The sequence below is a fragment of the Drosophila serrata genome, unplaced genomic scaffold (assembly GCF_035046125.1).
Source record: "Drosophila serrata isolate PLE 108 unplaced genomic scaffold, ASM3504612v1 contig_240, whole genome shotgun sequence".
In the NCBI taxonomy this organism is placed as follows: Eukaryota; Metazoa; Arthropoda; class Insecta; order Diptera; family Drosophilidae; genus Drosophila; species Drosophila serrata.
In genome coordinates, this window is record NW_028257138.1 from 5,387,797 (window position 1) to 5,410,721 (window position 22,925).

The 22,925-nt window shown below is 46.4% G+C and overlaps 9 protein-coding genes across 9 annotated transcripts; 4 read left to right on the forward strand and 5 right to left on the reverse strand.

Annotated features, from left to right (window-relative positions):
• Positions 1-669: 669 nt before the first annotated feature.
• LOC110183429 (uncharacterized) lies at positions 670-1,713 on the reverse strand. The gene has a single exon (XM_020951710.2). The coding sequence runs from the start codon at positions 1,711-1,713 to the stop codon at positions 913-915; it is 801 nt and encodes a 266-aa protein (XP_020807369.2). The 3' UTR covers positions 670-912.
• A 119-nt stretch (positions 1,714-1,832) lies between these two features.
• On the forward strand, positions 1,833-5,013 carry LOC110183427 (nonsense-mediated mRNA decay factor SMG8). The gene is made up of 2 exons (XM_020951709.2): positions 1,833-1,971; positions 2,035-5,013. Exons 1-2 carry the CDS (start codon positions 1,922-1,924, stop codon positions 4,859-4,861), a joined length of 2,877 nt encoding a protein of 958 aa, XP_020807368.2. The 5' UTR covers positions 1,833-1,921; the 3' UTR covers positions 4,862-5,013.
• Positions 4,988-8,420, reverse strand: LOC110183408 (uncharacterized). Its single transcript, XM_020951685.2, has 2 exons — positions 8,059-8,420; positions 4,988-7,956 (listed from the first exon to the last, which is right to left on the reverse strand). Exon 2 carries the CDS (start codon positions 7,942-7,944, stop codon positions 5,659-5,661), a length of 2,286 nt encoding a protein of 761 aa, XP_020807344.2. The 5' UTR covers positions 7,945-7,956; positions 8,059-8,420; the 3' UTR covers positions 4,988-5,658.
• A 930-nt stretch (positions 8,421-9,350) lies between these two features.
• On the forward strand, positions 9,351-12,150 carry Nup107 (nuclear pore complex protein Nup107). Its single transcript, XM_020951688.2, has 2 exons — positions 9,351-11,653; positions 11,716-12,150. The coding sequence occupies exons 1-2, from the start codon at positions 9,487-9,489 to the stop codon at positions 12,078-12,080; spliced, it is 2,532 nt and encodes an 843-aa protein (XP_020807347.2). The 5' UTR covers positions 9,351-9,486; the 3' UTR covers positions 12,081-12,150.
• Positions 12,120-12,723, reverse strand: Dpy-30L1 (Dpy-30-like 1). Its single transcript, XM_020951693.2, has one exon. The coding sequence runs from the start codon at positions 12,605-12,607 to the stop codon at positions 12,212-12,214; it is 396 nt and encodes a 131-aa protein (XP_020807352.2). The 5' UTR covers positions 12,608-12,723; the 3' UTR covers positions 12,120-12,211.
• EMC3 (ER membrane protein complex subunit 3) lies at positions 12,713-13,806 on the forward strand. The gene is made up of 2 exons (XM_020951692.2): positions 12,713-13,012; positions 13,069-13,806. The coding sequence occupies exons 1-2, from the start codon at positions 12,864-12,866 to the stop codon at positions 13,658-13,660; spliced, it is 741 nt and encodes a 246-aa protein (XP_020807351.1). The 5' UTR covers positions 12,713-12,863; the 3' UTR covers positions 13,661-13,806.
• Positions 13,807-13,813: 7 nt separating this feature from the next.
• Positions 13,814-15,878, reverse strand: LOC110183414 (uncharacterized). The gene is made up of 3 exons (XM_020951691.2): positions 14,844-15,878; positions 14,590-14,781; positions 13,814-14,525 (listed from the first exon to the last, which is right to left on the reverse strand). Exons 1-3 carry the CDS (start codon positions 14,925-14,927, stop codon positions 13,953-13,955), a joined length of 849 nt encoding a protein of 282 aa, XP_020807350.2. The 5' UTR covers positions 14,928-15,878; the 3' UTR covers positions 13,814-13,952.
• Positions 14,911-16,143, reverse strand: LOC110183413 (replication termination factor 2). The gene is made up of 2 exons (XM_020951690.2): positions 15,946-16,143; positions 14,911-15,887 (listed from the first exon to the last, which is right to left on the reverse strand). Exons 1-2 carry the CDS (start codon positions 16,012-16,014, stop codon positions 15,051-15,053), a joined length of 906 nt encoding a protein of 301 aa, XP_020807349.2. The 5' UTR covers positions 16,015-16,143; the 3' UTR covers positions 14,911-15,050.
• Positions 16,144-17,936: 1,793 nt separating this feature from the next.
• On the forward strand, positions 17,937-21,814 carry Mybbp1A (MYB binding protein 1a). The gene is made up of 3 exons (XM_020951678.2): positions 17,937-18,414; positions 18,468-18,839; positions 18,898-21,814. The coding sequence occupies exons 1-3, from the start codon at positions 18,076-18,078 to the stop codon at positions 21,568-21,570; spliced, it is 3,384 nt and encodes a 1,127-aa protein (XP_020807337.2). The 5' UTR covers positions 17,937-18,075; the 3' UTR covers positions 21,571-21,814.
• Positions 21,815-22,925: the final 1,111 nt, after the last annotated feature.

Consider the following 22,925-nt stretch of genomic DNA (forward strand, 5'->3'; position numbering starts at 1 on the left):
TAGAGCTGGAAAAGAGTGAATTGACGACTTGAAATCTTTATATATCTATATAATTTTCCAGCTCTACGACAGCGTTATCTTAAAAAACACAACAAATCTCACCACAATAGTTGTAAATAAAATTGTATTAGCCGAGTCTCAAAAACCCAACTAGAATTTGTAAATATCTTCGGAAAAGCATCAAAACTTCTTCTTCACTCCACGAAATCTACAACTCTTTGTAGTAGTATCTAAAAGCATCTAGCTATCGAAAACCCAAACGTATAGTATTTTAAATGTGCTCAATAGAGGATCAAAGGATCGGCAGATCAGATCAGATATGTAATACCGTTTTAGCACACTCACCAGTAGACTTTCCAGAACTCTCTATCGGAACTACGCAAGTATTAGAAACTTCTTCAAACAAATCAAATGCTATTTGCATGTACTAGTAAAAACCAATTAATCACCGCATTATTCCATTATTACAACCATAAACAAGGAACGCATAAAACAATTAATTAAGCAAATTAAGCATTTATATTTAATCATGCACATAATTCTCATTTAAAAAGGATAATCCACACACAACAAGCACACACGCGCTAAAAAGCGGAGAAGCTGTAATGAAAAGCTTAAGGAAAATAATTATAAATCGCAAATGAAAAGTTTACAATAATAAAATCTTGGTTGCTTTAGTCAACATATTTGCGTTGAGTGTTTTATTAACATATCTGATATCTTGATATAATCAATTAAGGGTATTGGAATAGTATCAAATAATTATTAAGGGGATTGTTTAAAGCAAATACAAATGGTTATCGAAATTAATTTAAGTTCATACTATTTGGGATAACCAAAAAGTAAACAATATTTTGATATATATAAAATCGATTTTAAATCAATTAACCATCAAAGATTTCCCAGTTCCATCTATTTGCCTTGGGGTTTTGGCTTCATGAATCCCTTAGATCGCAGATAGCGGACTATAAATGGAGTGGATCCGAGCGTTATGCTTATCCTGACAGGAGCAAATACCTTGTGAACGGCATAGGCCACAACAAAAGTGCTTCCTGTGGCCACTTTCTCTGCGATTGCCGACGACGCAATTCCAAGCATTTCCAGAACAGGCACAAAGTTTATGCCGCTCGAGACAAGTGCATAGAAGCCTCCAAGGGAAATCAAGGATATTCCCACATGAAAGGCTACTATGGTAGCTCCATAATCCTTAAATGCCCGCTTTAGCTGCTCTTTTTTGCTTAATTTGTCACCATTTTGGGCATCTACTGATGAAGATGATGGGGATGATGACGATGTTGAAGACGTAGCCGTTGCGGATGTGGGTACCGGTTGCATTGGTTCCGATTTTGTGCTATAGCTGCGGCGTTGAAGGGAAAAGGCCTTGTCTTGACTTTCGATAGTGAACTTTGGATCGTATGTGAAAAACTGCTCTGCTGGCGCACTGTTATAAAGGGCTCTGGTCGAGAGAGGAGCCAGGAACGCTGTGGATATCTGGTCACGATGACGCTGCTGGGGTAAAAAGCGGCTGGTTTCAGTTACAGTATCGACTTTAATTGGAATATGTATTTTTTGTGCTGCAGCTATGTAGTTGTGCTGCTTTCTTGCAGTCATATGAAAGGCTTGAATTGTAGGAGTTCTTTTCACGTAATGTAAGCCCTTCGGTGCTAAATTTGCCACACGAAGCACGGACAACTTTCCGGATGTAAACAACATTTTCAAAAATTAAAAACAAATAATTAATAGCAAAAATGAATCAAACAATGAAGTTACAGCAAGTTGGCAGCACTTTAACAGCTGATCGGGTATGGTTCCAAACAGCTGATTAGATAAAACAAAACATGGAAGCAGTATGACCAACTATGTACACTGTAGCAGAAAAATCCCTAACGCCAGACAAATCAAAACGTAAACAAACGCGAGCATGAAGGACTATTACACCTGGACTTACCCGGATATACCTGAAAATGTGGCGTAAGATCGAGATTAGGAAGAAGATTACACAAAAAACAATACTTAACCCTCCACTCGTTTCAGCCAAGAGCTGCAGAAGCTGCGGAACTCGCTGGTTGTGGTCGGCATCGTCGGCCGGTCCAAAGGCGATCAAGCTAATAAGATGCAGGCCTTTGGCATGGAACCACCTTTGGAGCACACACCCCAGGATGGGCAGGTGCAGTGCTACTATAAACCGGGCACCTCAAGCTTGCTGCTCCACTTCGAGACGACATACGACGAGGCGGTCCTAAGCAAGATGATAGATGCCTCCATGGAGGATACCGATAGCCCCTTTGACTTTGACAGCTTCTACGAGAGGATGCGTTGCCAGTTTGTGCGCATGGTGCTACTGGCCCTGCATGCGTGTCACATTGTGGTCTATGTGGAAACCGGTCAGAGCTTTGATCCCTCCTTGGTCACCGTGTTCCAGCTGCTGAAGTTCGCCCGGGAGCAGCATCTCTTGCAGTTTTTGCCCAGCATGCTGAAGGGCATTGCGGCAACTAGGATGGGCGACAAATCGCGCCTGTGCACACCGAGGATACTGTTCCTATTCGAGAATTACCCACAGGACGAGGAGACGACGCGTGACCGTGTGTCCGCCTTCGAATTCCAGACGGAGGACTGTATCTATGAGCTGTTGCGCCACCATAACATCGTGACAAAAAGCAGCACAAAGTCGCTGATGGCGCTGCCCAACAACAAGCAGTTCGTCTTTTTCAACGCCCACGAGGAGCAACATACGGACAAGCTGCTCAAGGCCATCGAGTGCCTCAATCTGGTCATGTACAAGCCGGACACAAGGGAGGAAGAGGAAGATCAAGAGATTCTCGATCTGGCGCCCTTTGACGGCTTTGTCAAGCCCTATGGCCGGTTTATCGATGAGAAGGCCCTGGAGGAACAGCAGTACAGAAAAGAGCACACAGTGTGGCACTTCCTGCAGCGCCACGTACAGGATGCCCAGCAAGGCTGCTTTGACGAGGGCTCCTTCAAGCAGCAGTCCCAGCAAGGACATTTCCAGCTGCTTAATTTCAAGGATTGGCACGAATGCATGGCCATGCTGTACCAGTTGCTGGTGGAGAATGCCAAGAATCCAAGCACTCATGAGACTGGCAACGAGGAATACAAAACCTTTCTCAACAGCTTCGAGGACAGTTTAAATTTCGAAAAGAAATTCTGGGCTCATCTGTGCGATTTGGGCCTTAAGAAAGGCATCGCCGCCTATAAGCAAGCAGCCCCCAGCATCTACGGCAGCGCCACGCACAAGCAACTCCTGGCAGACGCTACCTTAGCCTTCGGCGAGGAAGGACGAGGACCGCCGGTCAAGGCTGCCCTAGCCAAGTTGGCTGCCATCTGCCAGAAGCACTGGCAGGACGGGCGGCAGCAGTGCGAGCTGCTCAGCCTGCGCTCCAATCCCTGCACACTGCCCAAAGATGTGGCGCACGAGAAGCACAAAAGCGGTGTGGTTCACATATCCACCTGCAACTGTGGCCGCACCCAGGGACGGCGAGAGGATCCGTTCACTCTGCGACAGGCCAACTACGAGTACTACGAGCACATAGCCAAGATGTGCAATCTCTGCGTAAAGGTGAAGCAGTATCAGTTTCCCATCTTCGAGCCCTCCGTCAGCGATTATCGAGCGGCTGCTTTTGAGGCAGCGTTTCCCATGTTGCTCACGGGCAAGAGTGGTGGTCCTCAGCAGGACGATGACGATGATGATGAAAATGACGAGGCTGAGGGTGATGAGGAGGAGGAGGACGGACAGGAGGATTCCGAGAAGCCAGAGGAGGAGAAGAAGGCCTCCGACTGCGGCCAGAACCTTTCGCCTACCTTTGGTTCCGATCTAAACATGTCAATTGCCGGCTTTGGAGCCTCTTTAAACGAATCCCAGGGCAGCTCTGCCGATCTGTCAAACTCGGAGCAGGAATCCACGAGTAGCGGCACCTCCAGCGGCGATACGGAGAATGAACTGGTGCTCCAGCTCAAGGAGCCGGCAGCCAAGAAAGAGGTGCGCGAGGAGTCTACCGCTCCACCACCAAATACTTGCTCCACGTCCACCACAGAATATCTGCCGGGCTTGGTACACACGGTCAGCAATTTTGGGCTATTGCCACTGTTTCCCAGCTGGTCGCTAGCCTGCGTGGGTCCCAGCTCCATCTACAGTCATAATACCGGCCTTCAAGAGCACTTTCAGAGTGGCTTCCTGTCTGGTGCAAACTTCCTTCTGCCCTGGGATGTCCAACTGAGACTGGTCCATGCTCCCAAGCAACAGCAGCAGCAGCAACATCATCACCATCAGCATCCCGGCAAGAAACAACAGCGCTGGAAGAAGCAGGGCGATCGCCTGTCCCTCAAGATCTTTGTCGGCATGGAGTACGAGTGCTCGCGCGGCCATCGCTTCATGATGTGCGCCCCGGATCGCGTGCTACGAGGTGGAGCGGATATTGAGCGAGACACCTGCAGCAAGGTGGTGCACAATAACATGCCGCTCTACTATCCCTGCCCGTGCCGCTCCCAAATCAACTATCTGGCTCAGTTGATGCGCATCCATGTGGTCACCCCCAAGGCGCCCGTTAATATCATCGTGGATCCCAAGGTGTGCGTGGGTAAGGGCAAGTACACCTTCACCTTGGGCAGCATCGTTCCACCCCGCCTCTCGCAGAGCGCCTACTGGATCCTCCGGCTGCCGTATGTCTACCAGGGTGATGATGTCCTGATCGCTCCGCCGGAGAAACTAGAGTCAGATGACATGATGGCAGGCGGTTATCTGTTGTCCGGGATGTTTGGCGTGGCGGAAACGGATCCCTCGTTGGACCTCAATGAACCCACTCGGAATGCAGCGTCGCCAGCTGGTACATTTACTAGAATTTAATGATTTGTGTGTTTGCAGATTAAATCTTAAATCATATTTCAAAAATATCCCTTGACTTGTGATCTCCGAGGAACTTTAAAGGAAAACAAAATGTCCTTCCATTCTCTAGCAAATAAAACACTCTTCTTTTGTTTTTTTTTTTTTTAATATAACGATTAATGTAATCTCTTTTCAGGCCATTTGGAAAAATTACGCGTTGTGTAATTGAGGGAACCTTGCGAGTTTTAACAAGGCCTAGGGGTTCCCCTTATGGGATGTAAAATGAGCAGCGCAGATAAAAGGACTTAATACTAGCAAAAAAATAGAATATCTTTAAAAGATAATCGGGAACGTGATATGAGAGTCGAATGTGGAATTTTGCTGGGATTCTTAGGAATAAAACGGGGGGACCGAGGAGGAATGCTCCAGAAATCTCATCTTAATCTTAACATTAGGCAATAAAATATCAACTGTTTTGTGTAAATATTTCTAGTAAATGTTTGTAAACTATTTCATCGCAGGTTGTTATGTCAGGTTAACACTATGGATTTGCTTTACAGTGTGTATAACTTATCGGATTTATCAATCCAAAAGAAGTGCACATCAATCTTAAATTAAAACTTGTAAACTGTTTGAGATTTTTTGGAGCATTCCCCGGACTCTTCTTTTGGTTGTCTAGTGACGGGGAATTGTGTGCATAACAGGAACATTGTGAAGAAACTAAATAAAATTAAAAAGGAAGGCTAATTTGACAAGGTTAAACGAAACCTTTGACCTTCCCTTTGAGATGCTTGAATGGCCAAACTTAGTGCTTAAATCTAGATGAGCTCCTGGGTATAGACCTCCTCCTCCTTCAGGACATAGTCGCCGAACACCTCCTCCTGGCAGCCCACGTCCATGTCGGCAAAGTCCTCGTAATACATGTCCGAGTCCATGAACAGCGGCTCCTCCTGCGGACCGAGTATGGAGTCCCTCAGATTTATTATAGGCTTTTGTTCTTCCTCCTCAGCCTCAACCTCAGCCTTAACTTCAGCTTCGGCCTCATTCTCTGGAGTTACATCTTCATCCTCGTTTTCCTCCTCCTCCTCCTCTTCGGGATCCTCGACTTCTTCGGGCTCTTCTTCGTCCTCGCCTGTAGAGTCCATAGATGGCAACTGCTGCTGCGGAGTGAGCAATATGGTTTGCTGCTGTTGCTGCTGCTCCTGATTCATTTGCAACAAAACGGTTTGGACCCGCTGCATGTAAGCCTGTTGTTCCTCCTGGCTGAACTTGCCCTCCGACTGGAGAGCTTCACCGCCCGGACATTGCTTCATCGTGTCTAGTAGAGCTGCATGCTGGCTGGTCACATGAGTGGCCAGAGCCGTGGCATCTGCATGCAGTGAGCCACAGACAATGCAGACCAAGGTTTCATGCGGCTCCTGCTTGGCGATCAACAATCCCGGTGGTGATGAGGAAGAGGAGGAGGCCGCCGCCGACGCCGCCGCCGCTGCTGCCTGATGCGCCTGGATGTGCTTGTTGAGGTACGCCTGCTGGCTGTAGGATTTGCCACAGATCGGACAGGGATAGGGTTTCTCACCGGCATGGATCTTCATGTGGACGCTCAGACTGGAGGCCTGCGTAAAGCACTTGTCACATAGTTTGCACTGAAAGGGTTTCTCGCCGGTGTGAATGCGCATGTGGATGTTCAGGCTGCCCGACTGCGTGAACGAGCGATCGCAGATGGAGCAGGTGAATGGCTTCTCGCCCATGTGGTTCTTCATGTGCTGCACCAGCTCGGAGCTAGCGCGGAAGGCCTCGCGACAGATGGCACACTGATACACCAGCTCCTGAGTATGCATGCGCATGTGCTCGTCGAGTAGCGCCTCTGCCTTAAACTCCCGCTCGCATTCCGGACACGTGAACGTCTCCGTGGGCGCAGCATGCGTCTTCTGGTGGAGCAGCAGCGAACTGTAGTTAATGAATCCCTTGTCGCACTCCACACACTGATGGGGCTTGCGCACCGAGTGGGAGCGCATGTGCACCATCAGGCTGCTGGACTGCGTAAAGGCCTTGGGACACAGCTCGCACTTGTATGGCTTCTCGCCGCTGTGAATGCGAATGTGCGTGTTCAGGCTACCGATGTGCGTAAAGGTCTTCTGGCAAATGGAGCACTGGAACGGCTTGTTGGTGATGTGCGACCGGACGTGCTTGGAAAGATCACCGGCATTCGGAAAGCTTGCCTCGCAGTGCGTGCACTGGAAGCATTTCTGGGCCGCAGGATTCGTTGCATTCAGCGCTGGATCGATGGCCAATGCCGGTGTCATCACGTTTGCCTTGCTTCGTCGTCCACGCCTTCGCTTTATGGGGGTATGGATGGAGTCCGGTCCCAGCAGTGGCTGTAAAGGTACCACCGTTGGCGGCATTTGTGGTATCGGCAGCGGCTGGTTCACCGGCGTAATGCTCAGCGACGGCTGCAGCATGATAATCGAGGTGGACTCCCGTGGATCGGCCATTTGCAGGTGAAACTCGTTGGGCACCGGACCGGCCATTAAGCCATGCATGGGATGCATCTGCTGTGGCTGCATTTGCGGGTTGGAGTTGCTGCTGGTGGCGGCCTCCGAACTGGTGCCCGTTGAGCTGGAGTTGCTCGAACTTGAACTGGAGCTGCTGTCATCATCGTCATCATCCGAGCTGCTGTTGTTGTCCTCATCGTCGTCGTCGTCATCCTCGGACGAATCGCTGCTGTCCTCATCCGAAGAGGAGTCGCTGCCACCCTCCTCGGCCAGCTCGCACACTGGCTCAAAGATCCAGCTATAGTCCTCGCCCTCGTCAGCTCCGGCTGCAGCCGCCTCCTCCTCCTCCCGCTCCCGCCGGCGACGCTCCTCGCTCGACGGCTCGTTCGGATGCAGGGCGTTCATGTGCTGGTACAGGGCCACCGGATGGACAAAGAACTCGGCACAGCACATGCAGTGGAAGGTAAGATCCGGCGGCTGAGGCTGCGGCGGATTAGGGGCCGGATGCAGGACATGTTGCTGCTGCGGGTGGATCTGCTGTGCCTGCCCTCCCAGGATCGGTGTAATCGTCAAGGGAAGGTGGTGGTAGCTTTGCGTAAGCTGCACGGCCATCTTGGCAAAAGGCTGATACACAAAAAAAAAGGAAACAAGTATATTAACATTTTCTCTATAATAAAAAGCTAGAGTGCGGGGCGAAAAATCAATCAATGTCCTGTCCTTACTTACCTTGGGTGAGTGTTTCACAGGATATTCTCCAGTTTATTTGTTATAAGTTATTATATCACTTTTCTGTTGCTCAGGTTTCGTACTCTTGTAATTTGTTTGTTTTTCTCTCTACATTTCAACTTTCTTCCATTTCATGCGCGTCGTTCAAACAAAAAATAAAAATATAAACAAGTTTGTTTGTTTCCGTGAATTAGAGCCTAAATTAAGCTTTAAATTAATCCCGGAATTCGGGGCGAATGTGGTGCTGCGCATTAAATAAGGGCCGCGCATTGCAATTACAGAATTACAATTACAAGCGTCCCCGCGTTGGTTACAACAAATAAAAGAAAAATATTTTATGTTGCAGGAGGTCTTTGCACGATGAGACGAGTGCTTCTGCATGACAGCATAGTATCATGCAAAACAATCGGGTGTATTAACCCTCTACCGCACACAAAGCCATTTATGGCTTTTCATTTCAATCACTTAACCCTTTATTATTTGGACAATTTTCTAATTTATTTATAATACAAAAAAAAATAAAATAATTTCTCCATCTTCTTGTACATTAAGGGATAGTTTTTATGGGAGCTATTATTATATAGTCTTCCAATTTTCTTTTTTTTTTTAAGTTTACCTAAAATAAAAATATAAAATATATATGTATATATATTGAAAAGGTTAATGTTCGTTTGTATTAATTCTCAAACGTTACTATTAATGTTCGATTTTCAAAAAATTAAAAACAATATTCTAAAATAATACAAAACGTCTATATATAATTTGATGAAAATATGTTGTCGTTTCTGTTACAGCAATATGATATTTCCGATTTTCATAAAATTAAAACCGAAATTCTAGAACAATACAAAATGCCTATATATCAAATTTTATGAAAATATGTTAAAACTAAAATGTTATAATTATTATATATAATTATGACGATGATCAACTCGGCTGTTGATGCTGATCAAGAATATATATACTTTATATTATCGAAAATGCATTTTTCACGGAATTGCAAATATCGGACTAAAATTATATTACATTGCAAGGATAACTTGGCTCTGGGTAGGCACAATATTGACTATTATATGAAAACACTTAGGAAGCCATAATTTTTTTCCACCAAACTACGTCCCAGAATAACAAGTTTAATTTATATCATTTTCGCGTAAATACATACTTTTTTACATACAAAAAATGATTTTTTAATTATTTCTATGCTTATGCAATAGAGGGTTAAGACGCCGAAAAGTCTGGCAACGCAAGACATCAAGACCAAATATTCTGGCGCCTTGTTCGTTACACTTTGATATTATAAACTAAAAAAGCAACGGGCACTCTAGCACGCGTCCCGGCATTTTACCAGCCTCTTAATTTTCTTATTATTTGCTTTAATTCATGTTAAAGAGATTAAAGAGAGACAAAAGGTACTGCAGGTGAGCAATGGCCAGTCCGTTCCCGATAAGCAGCCGCAGCGGCCTGTTGCGCACCACGCTCAACAGCTCCAGCGGCATGCAGAACCTGTCGCATTCGCTACTCCTCCAGGAACGCAGTGATGCGGCCATGGATGACAGATCGATGATCGAGGATACCGGAGATGACATGGACCGTGGCATGGGCCGTGTTGATGTGCTGTTCCCACAATTCTTTGAAGTTTTGCTGTCGCACAGTGGCGGCCCGGAGACCTTCGACGTGATCCAGGGACTGATGATGGCGTGTGGCGGCGCCGCCGAGCAGCTGGAGCTGGAAATTGAGCGCGGCATGGGTGGGACACAAGGCGCCAAACAGCGCCAGTCCATCCTGGCATGGCTGCGCCAGGAGATCTATACATGGCGTCTGCTCTTCGCTCTATTCAAAGATCGCGTTCTGCTGCAAACGGAAAACCAGGCGGACGACGAGATGCAGGACGGCCCCACCCTTGGCGGCAGCGAGAAAGCGGTGGTCGAACAACTGTACGAGATCAATGCCACACTGAGGGAGTACCAGCTGGTGGTAGACTGGCTGGAGGCCAGCCATGAGCCCGGGGAGCAGGAAAACCCGCTACACAGTCACCGCATGATGGCCTGGGAGAATACACTCTTCGAGCTAAAGAACCTGCAGGGCGCCGCCTTTGGCCGCGGTAATGAGATCGTACAGCACCTGGATCCAGACGCACCCATTCGCGAGAAGCGTCCACTGCACGCCGTCGACGAGGAGGACAATGCTCGCCTTTCCCGAGCCATCTTTATGGCCATCCGGTCGGGACGAGTGGACGATGGACTAAGGCTATGCAAACACTACGGTCAGACTTGGCGTGTCGCCATTCTGGAGGGTTGGCGCCTCCACGAGGATCCAAACTTTCAGGAGAGTAGCTCGGTCGTCCGGGAAAAGCTGCCCATCATGGGCAATCCGAGGAGGGATATATGGAAGCGGTGTGCCTGGCTCATGGCCGATTCCAGCAGATACGACGAGTACACTCGGGCCACGGCTGGCGCTTTCTGCGGCCACCTGGGCTCCCTTAAGTCCCTGCTGCGCAACAACTGGCACGACCTGCTATGGGCCCATCTCAAGGTGCAGATAGATCTGCGTGTAGAGTCCGAGGTCCGGGGCTGTTGCGGGAAGCGCTACCAACCGATGCCCGATGATTATTGGAACAGCAAGATGACCATGGAGCAAATATTCGAGGAGCTGAGCGTGGCCAAGGATGCGTCCGTGAGGGATTTCGCCAAGAGTCAAATGGGTGTCATCCAACGCCACTTAATCCTGGACACCTGTGGCGAGCTGCTGCAGCACATGGTGCGCTGGCTAGAAGAAGCTGCCGGCCAGTTGCAGCCGCACCAGCTGCGTTTTATGGCGCACATCGTGCTCTTTTTACGTCAGATCGGTCGCGTGGATCAGGATAGACTGGCGGAGAAAATAATCGGCTCCTATGTGGAGGCGTTGATTGAGCGGGGAGATCCCCACTTGATAGCCTTCTATGCTGCCACCCTTTCGAATCCCTTGCAGGTTCAGCTATATTCGCGCTACCTGCAGCAGGTGGAGGAAAAGCGGGCGCGGGAGTTGGCTCTGGATGCCGCCTTGCAGTCCGGCCTCGATGTCCAGGAAATCACACGAATCACAGTAGAGAACGTTCGACGTACTCATATCTCGCTCGGGGAATTGGGTGAACCGCCGTCTGGCGAGATCTCGGTCGAGGATCAGCGCAAGATCTCGGCCCTGGAGTGGCTCGTCTCGCTGCGAGAGCAGCGTGGCGAGCTGTTGTGGCAGGCCAATGCCATGATGCGCATATATCTGGCATGCAACAAGGTGGAGTGCATGCGCCAGACATTCCGTAAAGTGCCCGGTGATGTGGTCCAAGACGTGGTGAACATCTACAGCTCGATGGACAATGTTCCGCCTCGCGAGGAGTGCAGCCTGAAGGAGTACCTGTGCTACAAAGTCTACTTGACGGGCATCGACAGCTACATGGAGTGGAATCACATGCAGCTGAACAAACCGAAGAAGTCGCCGACGCTGGTGCCCTCTTCAGCGCAGGACAACTTTACGGAGCGCATGGCCAACGAGCGCAAGGAGCAGGCCTACAGAACCGAAGTCCAGCGCTGGGAACACAAGGTCCAGGAGCATGCCAAGCGTAAGTTCCATTTCTAGAAACACCCTCTACACACATTTACATCTTTTTTCTCATCTCTGCAGAAACCAAGGAAGCTCTGTACAATATCCTGCTCTTCCCGGAAAAGGGATGGCTGGTAGATCCCTTCCTTCCTCAGGAGCCGGAGAACGCCAAGCAACTAAACTGGGAGCAACGACAGATGCAAATGGAGCAGCTGCGTTCCAACTGCATCCCTGAGGTCACACTTCTGCTGCACGACGTAATGTTTAAGACGCGCGACTATGCCGGCTGCGTGCGACTGGCAGATGAGATAGCCTGCAGAAAACGGCAATTGTACAAAGTCTATACGAAGCACAAGCTGGCCGACTTGATGGCCAAGATTGCGGACGCCTCGCTGGAGCTGCTCAATTCGAAGCTGGATCCTTGGGGCTACCCCATAACCGCCTAGGAGGCGGGACTCTGGAATTACTTACATAGATTGTGTGTGTTTTTGCGATTATATACTAATTTTAAACGTTTATTTCTGCACACAATCACTTACACACCTAATGAAGAAAAGGAGGGAGAGGAATGAAGAGCCTATGGGTTGTTCTCCGCCACAGTTCCGTTGTTCTCCTCGCAGCCGTTGCTGTGCTTCAGCAGGTAGGAGGCTAGAAATTGAATGGGATCCGTTGGCCGCTCACGAGCAAGCGCCTGCAGGCCATGGAGCAGGACGGGGGCCACAGTCTGGTCCAGGTACTGTCGCGTGGGCAGCGAACTGGTCTCCCCGCTGACCTTTTTGGCGGGCGGCTGCTGTTGTTGCTGCTGGGCCGCGGGTGTTGACACGGTAGCGGACTGGACGGCAGTGGCTCCGGTTGCTGCTGCTCCCGGCGTAGCGACTGTGGTGGCCTGTTGAGTGTTGTTGGAACAGTTCTGCTCCTTGGCAGCCTCTGTGGGCGGATTCGGGGTGGGCGCCGGCGAGATGGGAGCGTCCATGGCTATGGTAGTACGAGGAAATCCTTTGAGATTTTTTCCGGCTAGCGTCGCTCAAAGATTTACATTCAGTTTCTAGTGTTTGAAAATGCACAAACTTGGTTCTTCTGCTAGTGTTAGATAATGCGTTTGCTGCCTGAAAGCGCTGATTCGCACTATTCGCGAAGCGGCATTTAAGGCGGAAAAGCAGACGGCCACATTGATTACAGCTGGAAACTGGGGTGAAAAAAATTGGAAAATTTTATTAATCAATTAAAATATGACCGAACTGCTGATTGACCCGGACATCCGCGTGTGGGTGTTTCTGCCCATCGTGCTGATCACATTCCTGGTGGGCATTGTGCGCCACTATGTCTCCATTCTGATATCCACACAGAAGAAGGCGGAGATCACCCAGATCCAGGACAGGTGAGTGGACCGATTGCCGTTCAAAGGGCAGTTGGAGTAATGACTGTCCTCCATAGCCAAGCGATGATCCGGGCGCGACTGCTGCGCGAGAATGGCAAGTATCTGAGCGCCCAAAGCTTCTCCATGCGAAAGAACTACTTCAACAACGAGGAGACCGGCTACTTCAAGACCCAAAAGCGAGCGCCAGCGGCCCAGAACTCAAGCGCCATGCTTACGGACATGGTCAAGGGCAACTTCATCAACGTCTTGCCCATGGTGATCATCGGCGGCTGGATCAACTGGATGTTCTCGGGTTTCGTCACCACCAAGGTCCCCTTCCCGCTGACTCTGCGCTTTAAGCCCATGCTGCAGCGGGGTGTGGAGCTAGCCTCTCTGGACGCCGCCTGGGTCTCCTCAGCCTCCTGGTACTTCCTTAATGTTTTCGGTCTGCGCTCCATCTACACACTTGTCCTCGGCGAGAACAACCACGCCGATCAGACCCAGGCCCAGGCAGATGCCATGACTGGCGCTGCAATGACCATGCCCCAGGACCCGAAGGCGGCCTTCAAGGCCGAGTGGGAGGCGCTGGAGATAACCGAGTACCACAATGCACTCAAGAACATCGATGCGGATATGCTGGCGATGGCCACGGATAAGAGCTCGGAATAACTGAGCTGGCTTATTGTAATTAAGATATTTTAGCAAATTCCCAATGTAACAAAAACAATTTTGTTTAGAGTCAAAGAGGGTTAAAATAAAGATTTGTTGTGACGGTAAATCCTGGATCCCGAATCCAGGAGATTACAAAATCAAAAGCAACTATTTCGGTTCAGAGTCCACGCGGGTTTAATTCGACGTTTTATTGTCTTTGACTAGAAATTTTTTAAGCATGTCGTCCACTGCCCACTTCCAGTCTCTGTCAACGCAATGAAAATTAACAATAACATAGAAACAATAACTTTTAGTAGTAGGCCTCGGTTGCCTCAGTGGGCTCCGTTTGGGGAGCTGGCTCCTCTGCGGCAGGTGCGGCAGCAGGCTCTGGCTCTGAGGCTGGCGGTGGTGGTGAGGGCGCCTTCTGCAACACTGGCTCCGGCTCGCTGTACGCTTCTGTAGCCGGCTCGGATGCAGGAGCGCCGTCAGATTTCTCAGCCTTCACTGGGCCTGACTCACCGCGGGCTGTATTCAACGGGGACGGCGGACGGGCGCTGGCCTGAACCTTGAACTGCTTCTCCGGCTTCTTAAAGTCCTTGGGCTTGCCCAACAGACGGTAATCATTAGGGAGCTCCGCCTCTGTGTAGAGCTTGTCGGCAAAATATATGCGTCGGATGCGCACGTTGGCGTGCACCTGCAGGGAGACTGTCTCCAGGTAGTTGGACCCGTAGGCACGGCGCGTAAAGTCAGCCAGATTGAACTGAATCTGATTCCAGCCCGGTGACATGCCCATCGGCATGGCGGTGCAGAATGGCTTCACGGAAGTCTTGCTCTGGAAGTTGGACACGCGGAAACGACGCATGAAGCGCTGATCGTCTTGGATCTGAGAATTATAAAAAAACCATAAACCCTTCCAAATCCTAAAAATAAGTGCCTTGTCAGCTTACCTTGACTTCGAAGCAAAAATACTTGTGCATATTCTTGATGAGGAGCACCAGAAAGGGCAGCTTAATACCCAGCTGCTGCTTGCACTCGCTAGGACAGTGTATAAATGTAGTGGACACGTTAGAGCCCATTATCTCGAGCACCAGGGACTTAATATCCTCATCATAGATGCGTTTAATGTACCCATTTTTGGTCTGCATCGCCGGGAAACCTTTTTAGTGACACTGGGTAGTAAAGACTAGCTTGGTATACTCACGTAGGATGACCAGTTGTCCAGGGGAGAGCTACCCACGCTGTAGAACACGGTGAGAAATCCCTTTTGGTAAGCTGATCGAAACATTGTCGGGTTTTATTTTACTCAAATCTGTGTTAGTTTTATACGATCCAGCTATACAAGGACAACTCCCTAGACTGACTGAAGGGAAACAGCAATCTAAACCTAAGCTACAATCTAGACACTAAACTAATTGTAAAAAGGGTTGTAAGTGACCCAGTGAGCACGTTCCTGCTCTTTCTCCGTCTTGTGGGAGGTAAATAACGATTTGTAGACGTCGCTGGCCTTTGGATCTTTGGCCACGCTGAAATCGCTCTTCAAACGCTTGAGTTCGGGATCTTGCATGGCGTTGACGGCGCCCAGTCGCTTGGGATTTGCCACAGCCTTGATTTTCGAGCTGGTAGTGGGCTTCTCCAATGCTATGCTCTTGGATGTGGAGGGCGCCGGCTCCTCGGTCTCCTCTTGGGGCTCTGTTTTGATCTCTGTCTTCTTAGACTCCTTCTTGTCCTTCTTTGATTTTGACTTCCGTTTGGCGGCACGCATTTCCATCTTGACTCTCATCAGCTCGAGATCCTCATCGTTGCCGTTAAGAACCACCACATCCTCGACGCTGTATGGCGCCTGGCACAGGGGACATGTACTGGCCGCATTCCCCTTGATTTGCTTCAGGGCGCGCTCAGACATCACGCATCCACAGCTCCATAGGGCCACGAACCTGAACTTGCCCGACATTTCCAGGCCGATCAGCTTGCAGATGTACGGCGAATGGCGTGTATCCAGTAGACCTTCCGTCTTGTCTTCCTCCGTAAAGGCAGGATTAGGAGTGAGCTGCAACTGGCGGATGTCTTTCAGGCTCTTTACGTGCGAGGCCGTCTCTGGCATCTTCTCCTTTTCCAACAACCGCTCGATGACGCTCTGCTTGGAGTAGAGTCTGCCCATGCCGCACATGGCTATTGGCTCCTGGAGGCTCTGCTGTGTCAAGGTACAGTGACGCCAGCGGAACTCCCTCTCTGCATCTTTGTCTTTCTACATAGTGCGCATATTAGTCAGGCGTGTGAAGGGGTTTCAGGGGAATTTTTCGTACCTGCTCAGGCTTCTGCTTTACGCGCACCAGCTCATCGCGCCTAGGAATGGTTCCACCATCGCATCCCATGACAGTATTTTAAGTTTAATAAACGTTTTTGTTGTCCTAATTGTAAATATTTTGCAGATGAGAAAAGCAGTTTGACCGTTTCCATTGGTACAAAAAATACCTGCAGTAAAAATTACCGACGGTAACATTGATTTTATGCACTTAAAAAAAGTTAAAGTTTTCTATTCATATAAAAAAAAAATTATTAAATAATTAAAAATATTTTTCTGAAAACGCCGACGCCATCAATATTTTATCCCGAAAAATCGGAATATTAATTTTTTTAAATGTGTAAAATTTATTTAAAAATTATGTGAATATTTCTTATTAAGTAATTTGGATAATATTTTGGAATCGAAATATATGTAAATATGTTGGCTTGTTTTTGCTGTAAATGCAGTATATAGGTACTTATTGTTTTTTTATAAATAATTTTTTCGGCAATCTAAGTTTAGAAAAAACTTAATTTCAAAAAGGGTTTAGTTAAGTGTTAGCTTTTTATTAAGTTAATAAATCTGCGTTATATATTTAAATTTTATTGGAAATATATTGATTTTGACAATTTACGGCTTTTGTTCTATACCATTGTACAAGAAATTTTGAAGACATCGCGTATTTCAATTCGATATATTCTATATTTTTATTTAATAATTTGTTGAAAATTCAATGTTTAAAGATGACAAAAATAAGTTAAATAAGAATTAATCTCTGTTTAGTGTTTGTTTTTTATTTTGCATTTATCTGCACATCGAACTTAAAATTATTTAGAAAAATAACTTAATTGTAGATCTTGGTAATTAATAATATAACCTTTTAAATATTTAACGTTAAATTACAAAAACAGCATACAATATTAAATAAACTAAGAAATCAAATTTAATTAATTTAATTATCGTGTTGACCTGGTCACCATTCGATAGATATCGACCACCACTAGCACCGTGTACCATCGCTAATGTGTGCAAAAACACGCTGCCTGTGGTAAACGTGCTCTATTCTTCGACCGGGAGAACAGATTCTGAGGTTTGCAACCCATGACAATATATTAAGATTTAATCAACGTTTTTATGGCCTTAATTATAAATATTTTGCAGATGAGAAAAGTAGTGTGACCGTTTTCAGTGGTCCAAAAAATACCATCCGTAATTACTACCGACGGTAACATCGATTTTATGCACTTAAAAAAAGTTAAAGTTTTCTATTAATATAAAAAATAAAATTTAATTATAAAAAAACTAGTTTTTGTAAACACCGACACCATTAATGTTTTATCCCGAAAAATTGGGAAATTCATTTTTTAAAATGTGTAAACTTTAATTAAATATTATGTGAATATTTTATATTAAGAAATTTTGATAATATTTTTGAATCGAAATAAATGTAAATATTTTGGTTAACATTGGCTTGTTTATGCTGTACTTGGCACTTATTGTTTCTTTTATAAATAATTTTTTCTGCAAATCTAAGTTTAGAAAAAACTTAATTTAAAAAAAGGTTTAGTTCAGTGTTAGCTTTTTTTTATGTTAGTAAATCTGCTTTATATATTTAAATTTTATTGGAAATATATTGATTTTGGCAATTGCTGGCTTATGTTCTATACCATTCTATAGGATATTTTAAAGACATCGCATATTTCATTTCGATATATTCTATATTTTTATTTAATAATTTGTTGAAAATTAATTCGTTTAAAGATGACAAAAATAAATTAAATAAATTTTAATCTCTTTTTAGTGTTTGTTTTAATGACGCATTTATCTGCACATTGAATTTAAAATTATTTAAAATAATATCTTAATTGTAGATCTTGGTAATTAATAATATGACATTTTATTTATTTAGGGTTGAACTACAAAAACAGCATACAATTTTGAATAAACTTAGAAATCAAATTTAATTAATTTAATTATCGTGTTCAACTGGTCACCATTCAATAGATATCGCCCACCACTAGCACCGTGTGCCATCGCTAATGTGTTTTGAAAACACGCTGCCTGCGGAAAACGTGCTCCATTCTTCGAACGGGAGAGCAGATTCCGAGCTCCAGAATTATTTTAATTAAGTTCAATTTGCCACTAAACTATGAAGATCAAGGCGGCTAAAAACCTAACCAATGGTGTGGCGGGCAAGACAAAGGACAAGGCGGAGCGGAAAAGACCAAAAACAGTCAAGTCCGAAGACGATGGAGGCGAAGCTGAGCACCCGGCAAAGATAGCCAAGTTGTCCAAGGAACAGAAGAAGAAGAAGACGGAGGAGCCCGAGGTGGAGAAAGAGAACAACACGCCAAACAATGGCCTCAAGTTGTCCGATATTAACAAAGCGGTGTTTCCAGTGTTCAAGCGGCTTCAAAACAGCACCCTCTCCCAAAAAACGATAAATTCGTTGGTGGTTCTGCTCCGGGATGACACCAATGATCAACAAGTACCTATATAGTTACATAGATTTGACTATGGCTAATTTTCTGTTTTTCACAGCGCACGGCCACCTGTTGTTATGTTTTGAAGCGCTTGATCCGTTCCACGGGAGCCGATGATCTGGAGGCAGTAGCCTTAGCTTCCAGCTACATCCTTTGCATCCTTAGCGCCGTGCCGGGCCTTGATGCAATGGAGGTGCTCAATATTCTGAAGAGGGATCTCGCCGTTGGAAGCCAGCAAAAGGGCAAGGAGGACTCTCTAGCCGCTGTGGGTCAGTTGGTTACTGCCGTGTGTATCCTGCAGACGCCGCAGTTTGCCGAGTCTTCGCCTAAGCTGGTGACAGCGGTCTACCAAATCCTGGCGGCTCATCTCAAAGGCCGCGAGTATTTGGTCTCCATGTGCGTTGACATTCTGGTTGAGTCCTTTAAGAAAGTGGGTACCATAATCTTTGCCTGCCTCATAAAATTTATTAATCTGCTAATTTCCTTAGTTGCCCGTTGACACCTTTGAGGAGTACGTGTGGCCGCTCTTGAAGCCGCAACTGGACAAGCCTCTGAGCAGCGGCCTCAAATTAAACACATGTGACCTTCTGTTGACCGTGCATTTAACCTATCCCTCGATTTTGGGACGCGACGAACTGCTGGCCAGTCTGTGGCCCAAGAAACCACAGTTTGGACAGCTCTTTGAGCTTTATCTCGCGGGCTCGACAATCCACAATGATGGTGTCTATGCAAGATTGGCAAAATTTCTGGCAGCCGGCGGCAAGGAGATGCTCTCCGCGTGGCAACAGTTTGCTGACTCCAAACAGCCGCTGAAGCTGAATGCAGCTAAGGCATGTGTCCTTCAAGTACTGGCCAACATACTTCTCAGCTATAAGGACAAGGACGAACAGCCAATATTGGATCTATTTACCCCCACCTGCCTAAAATTCCTGCTGCAGGAACTCTCGTCCGTGAAGGCGGACAGAAGCGAGGCCCGGAAGCCATCACAAAAGGAACTGCGTGAGATTTGCTTTAAGTTCGAGGGATCCCTGATTATCAGCTACGAAAAGCAGCTGCAGAATGGAGACATCAAGCTGCTGCTGCTCCTCAAGTTTCTGGAACAGAGGCTGCAGTTTGACTCTCTTATCAGTATGCCACGCTTCACTCAGCAGTTAATTAATCAATTGGATGCCGAGGGTCTGCAGAAGCTCTACGATCATTACAGCAATCTGTTGGGCACTCTGGAGGATGAGGACAGGGTGAGCCGTGAGCACTGCCTTAACCAGATGCACTTCATTCTGCATCACACAAAACTGGACCAGGAGACGAAATGGCGGCAGAAGCAGTTGCGTCACCTAATGCTCGCCGGGCTGTTCCATTTGGATGCTAGCCACGAACCCTGTCTGCCCAGCCAGGCCAGCTCCTTCAGTCGGCAGTGCTCCGCTCGCTGTGAGGAGATCTTCATGGGTTCCCTGCTGCACAAATGCTCCAGCCTAACAGCGCTGTGCCAGCTGCTGCAAAAGCATTTGGGCTTTCTCAACAAGCAATTGACCAAGCCGGAAACCGAGAACAAATTGCGTTCACCACGAGAAGAGGCGCTGCAAAAGGCTTGGAAGCAGGTGGAGAAACTACTAGCAAAGCCCGCCGAGGAGACAGACATTGTAGGTCAAACATTTGAGGCTCTGATCTTGTTCGTATCACTGGCGTTGTGCACAAAGAGTCCGCTGCCGGTATCCGTAGTGGAGGATCTGATCATCTGCCGGAAGAATGCCCTGGAGAAGAGCAACAAGAAGAAGAAGACTCAAGATGGTGATGAACTCCAATGGCAGGATGTGTTGACAGACGTGCTGCTGCAGTTATTGCTCCAAACAGGTCACTACTGGCGGGAGTTGGTCAATCTCGTGGCCATTCCGTTGATTCCCCACTTGGAGCACGGTAATCTAGAGCAAATTTTGCAAGTGCTCAACATGAACATGAATCCGCTGAGCAAGAAGGACGAAGCCGAAGAGGACAGCGATGAGGAAATGGAGGAGGAACAGGAGGCAGAAGCTGACTCCAGCGATGAATCAGACGAGGAGGATGAGGAAGAAGACGAGGATGAAGATGAGGATGATGATGATGATGAGGAGTCCCGTTTGGACCAAATCCGTGAACGTGTTCGCCTAGCTCTGATCGACAATGGCGAGGCCGATGAGGATGACGCCAGCAGCGTCGATTGGAACGATGTCAGCGAGGAAAAGGGCCAGCGCATTAACGCAGCCTTGGAGAATGCCTTCCAATTGCGCCGACCAAAGTCGGCCAAGCTGCAGGCCAAGCAATTGCCTACGAAATCAGAACGCATCGATAGCACCAGCCTACTGCACTTCCGCATTCGTGCTTTAGACCTCGTGGAGCTCTATGCCAACGAGAAGCCAACGCAAGCTGTTATCTTGGACGCGCTGATCTGCGTCTTCCAGGTGTACCGCCACTCTTGCGCCGATACCAAACTGCAGTCGCTGCGCGAAGCCAGCACAAAGTTGCTTAAGAAGCTGCTAACCAAGAACATTGCCTTCGAACCCAACCAGGATAAGACTCCCATTTTGGAGGACATTGAACAGCTGCTGGCCATAGGCGAGGAGGAACAGCCCGACGAAGAGAAGCAAGAGGCATCCGGCAAGCAGCAGCCCACTCGCAAGGCCAAGGGCGAGGTCACCGTGTGGAGGAATAAATGCTTCGCCTACCTGGTGGTCCAGGCGTCCGGCGCCGACAATCCCAAGGAAAGTGTTGTGTGGCCTCTGCTGGTTAAACTCTTGGATCTGTGGGTTGCCAACCGGCGAACTACCCTCTCCCTAGTCAGCTTCGAGGCTCTCTTCCAGGCCGACAACTGGCGGGGAGTAGCTCCCCTGGCCGCTCTTCTGGCCTCCCATTTGAACGTAAAGAAGACACGCAGCTTCCGACGGGTACAAATCCTCAACCTACTCGCCGAACAGTTCCGACGACTCGAAACCGCCTTCAAGGATAATAATGCGTCTGCAAAGGAGTTTGAGAAGCAACTGGTCAGCTATGTGACGCAATTGGAGGAGGAGGCCGGCAGCAGTAGCCCCAAGGAGCTCAAGTTGCTGCAAAAGATTTTGGCCCAGGGCGGCAAAAAGCGAGCGCAGCTTCTGGAAAGGGTCCAAGTACTGGCCAAGAAGCCGCAGTAAAAGAAGTCTAGCTGGAAAAATGTGGATTCAAGTTTTTAAAAATAGAGTTTTTGTACATGAAAAACATTGAAAATGTAAATTGTTTTCCAGCACAATAACAAAACTATGAATGGTAATAGCCATCAGATAATGATGCTTTTAAGAGTAATCTTAGGTTCTTTGTTCATAGAAATAAAATATATAAATAATTATTTTTAAATACTAAATTAGTATTGCAGCCAATAAATAATTCACCCGAATAAAAGAATGTTAATTATTTTAGTTGTTCTTACCCTAATCATACCCTTCAATAAATTCGAAAACGGGTAACAAACATACACAACACCAGATATTTATTTTAATCACGATCCTAGATTAGAAGCTTGTAAAAATGTGAAGGAGTCATTTCCGATTCTATAAATCATACATATTCTTGATCAGGATGAACAGCCGAGTCAGTCGAGCCATGTCTGGATAAAAAAAAAAATTCGATATTTTTTTCCCAAAAAATTTACATTATCACAATTGCCAAAATTTGATAAAATTTTAGATTTCTTTTTAATAAAAATTGGGTATGCAGATTTGATATTCTAATAAAAACCAGCATAGAACAGCTTTCAGATTTAAAATTAGGGCCTTTTTGGCTAAGTTATGAGATTTTTAACATTTGATTTATAGACAAAATTGTCATATAAAATATAGATAAATATCGACTTAAAAATGGTATAGTTTCAGTCGGAAGCTTAAAACTAAGTGAAGGAGTCATTTCCGACCCTATAAATCATATATATTCTTGATCAGGATAAACAGCCGAGTTAATCTAGACATGTCTGTATAAAAAAAAAAATTCGAATTTTTTTTCCCATTTTTTTCCAAAAAAATTTACATTATCACAATTGCCAAAATTTGACAACATTTTATATTTCTTTTAAATTAAAATTGAGTATGCAGATTTGATATTCTAATAAAAACCAGCATAGAACAGCTTTCAGATTTAAAATTAGGGCCTTTTTGGCTAAGTTATGAGATTTTTAACATTTGATTTATAGACAAAATTGTCATATAAAATATAGATAAATATCGACTTAAAAATGGTATAGTTTCAGTCGGAAGCTTAAAACTAAGTGAAGGAGTCATTTCCGACCCTATAAATCATATATATTCTTGTTCAGCATAAACAGACGAGTCGATCTAGCCGTGTCTGGTTCAAAAAAATATTCAATTTTTTTTTTCATTTTTTTTCTCTCAAAAAATTTACATTGTCACTGCCAAAATTTGACAAAATTTTAGATTTCTTTTAAATAAAAATTGGGTATGCAGATTTGATATTCTAATAAAAACCAGCATAGAACAGCTTTCAGATTTAAAATTAGGAC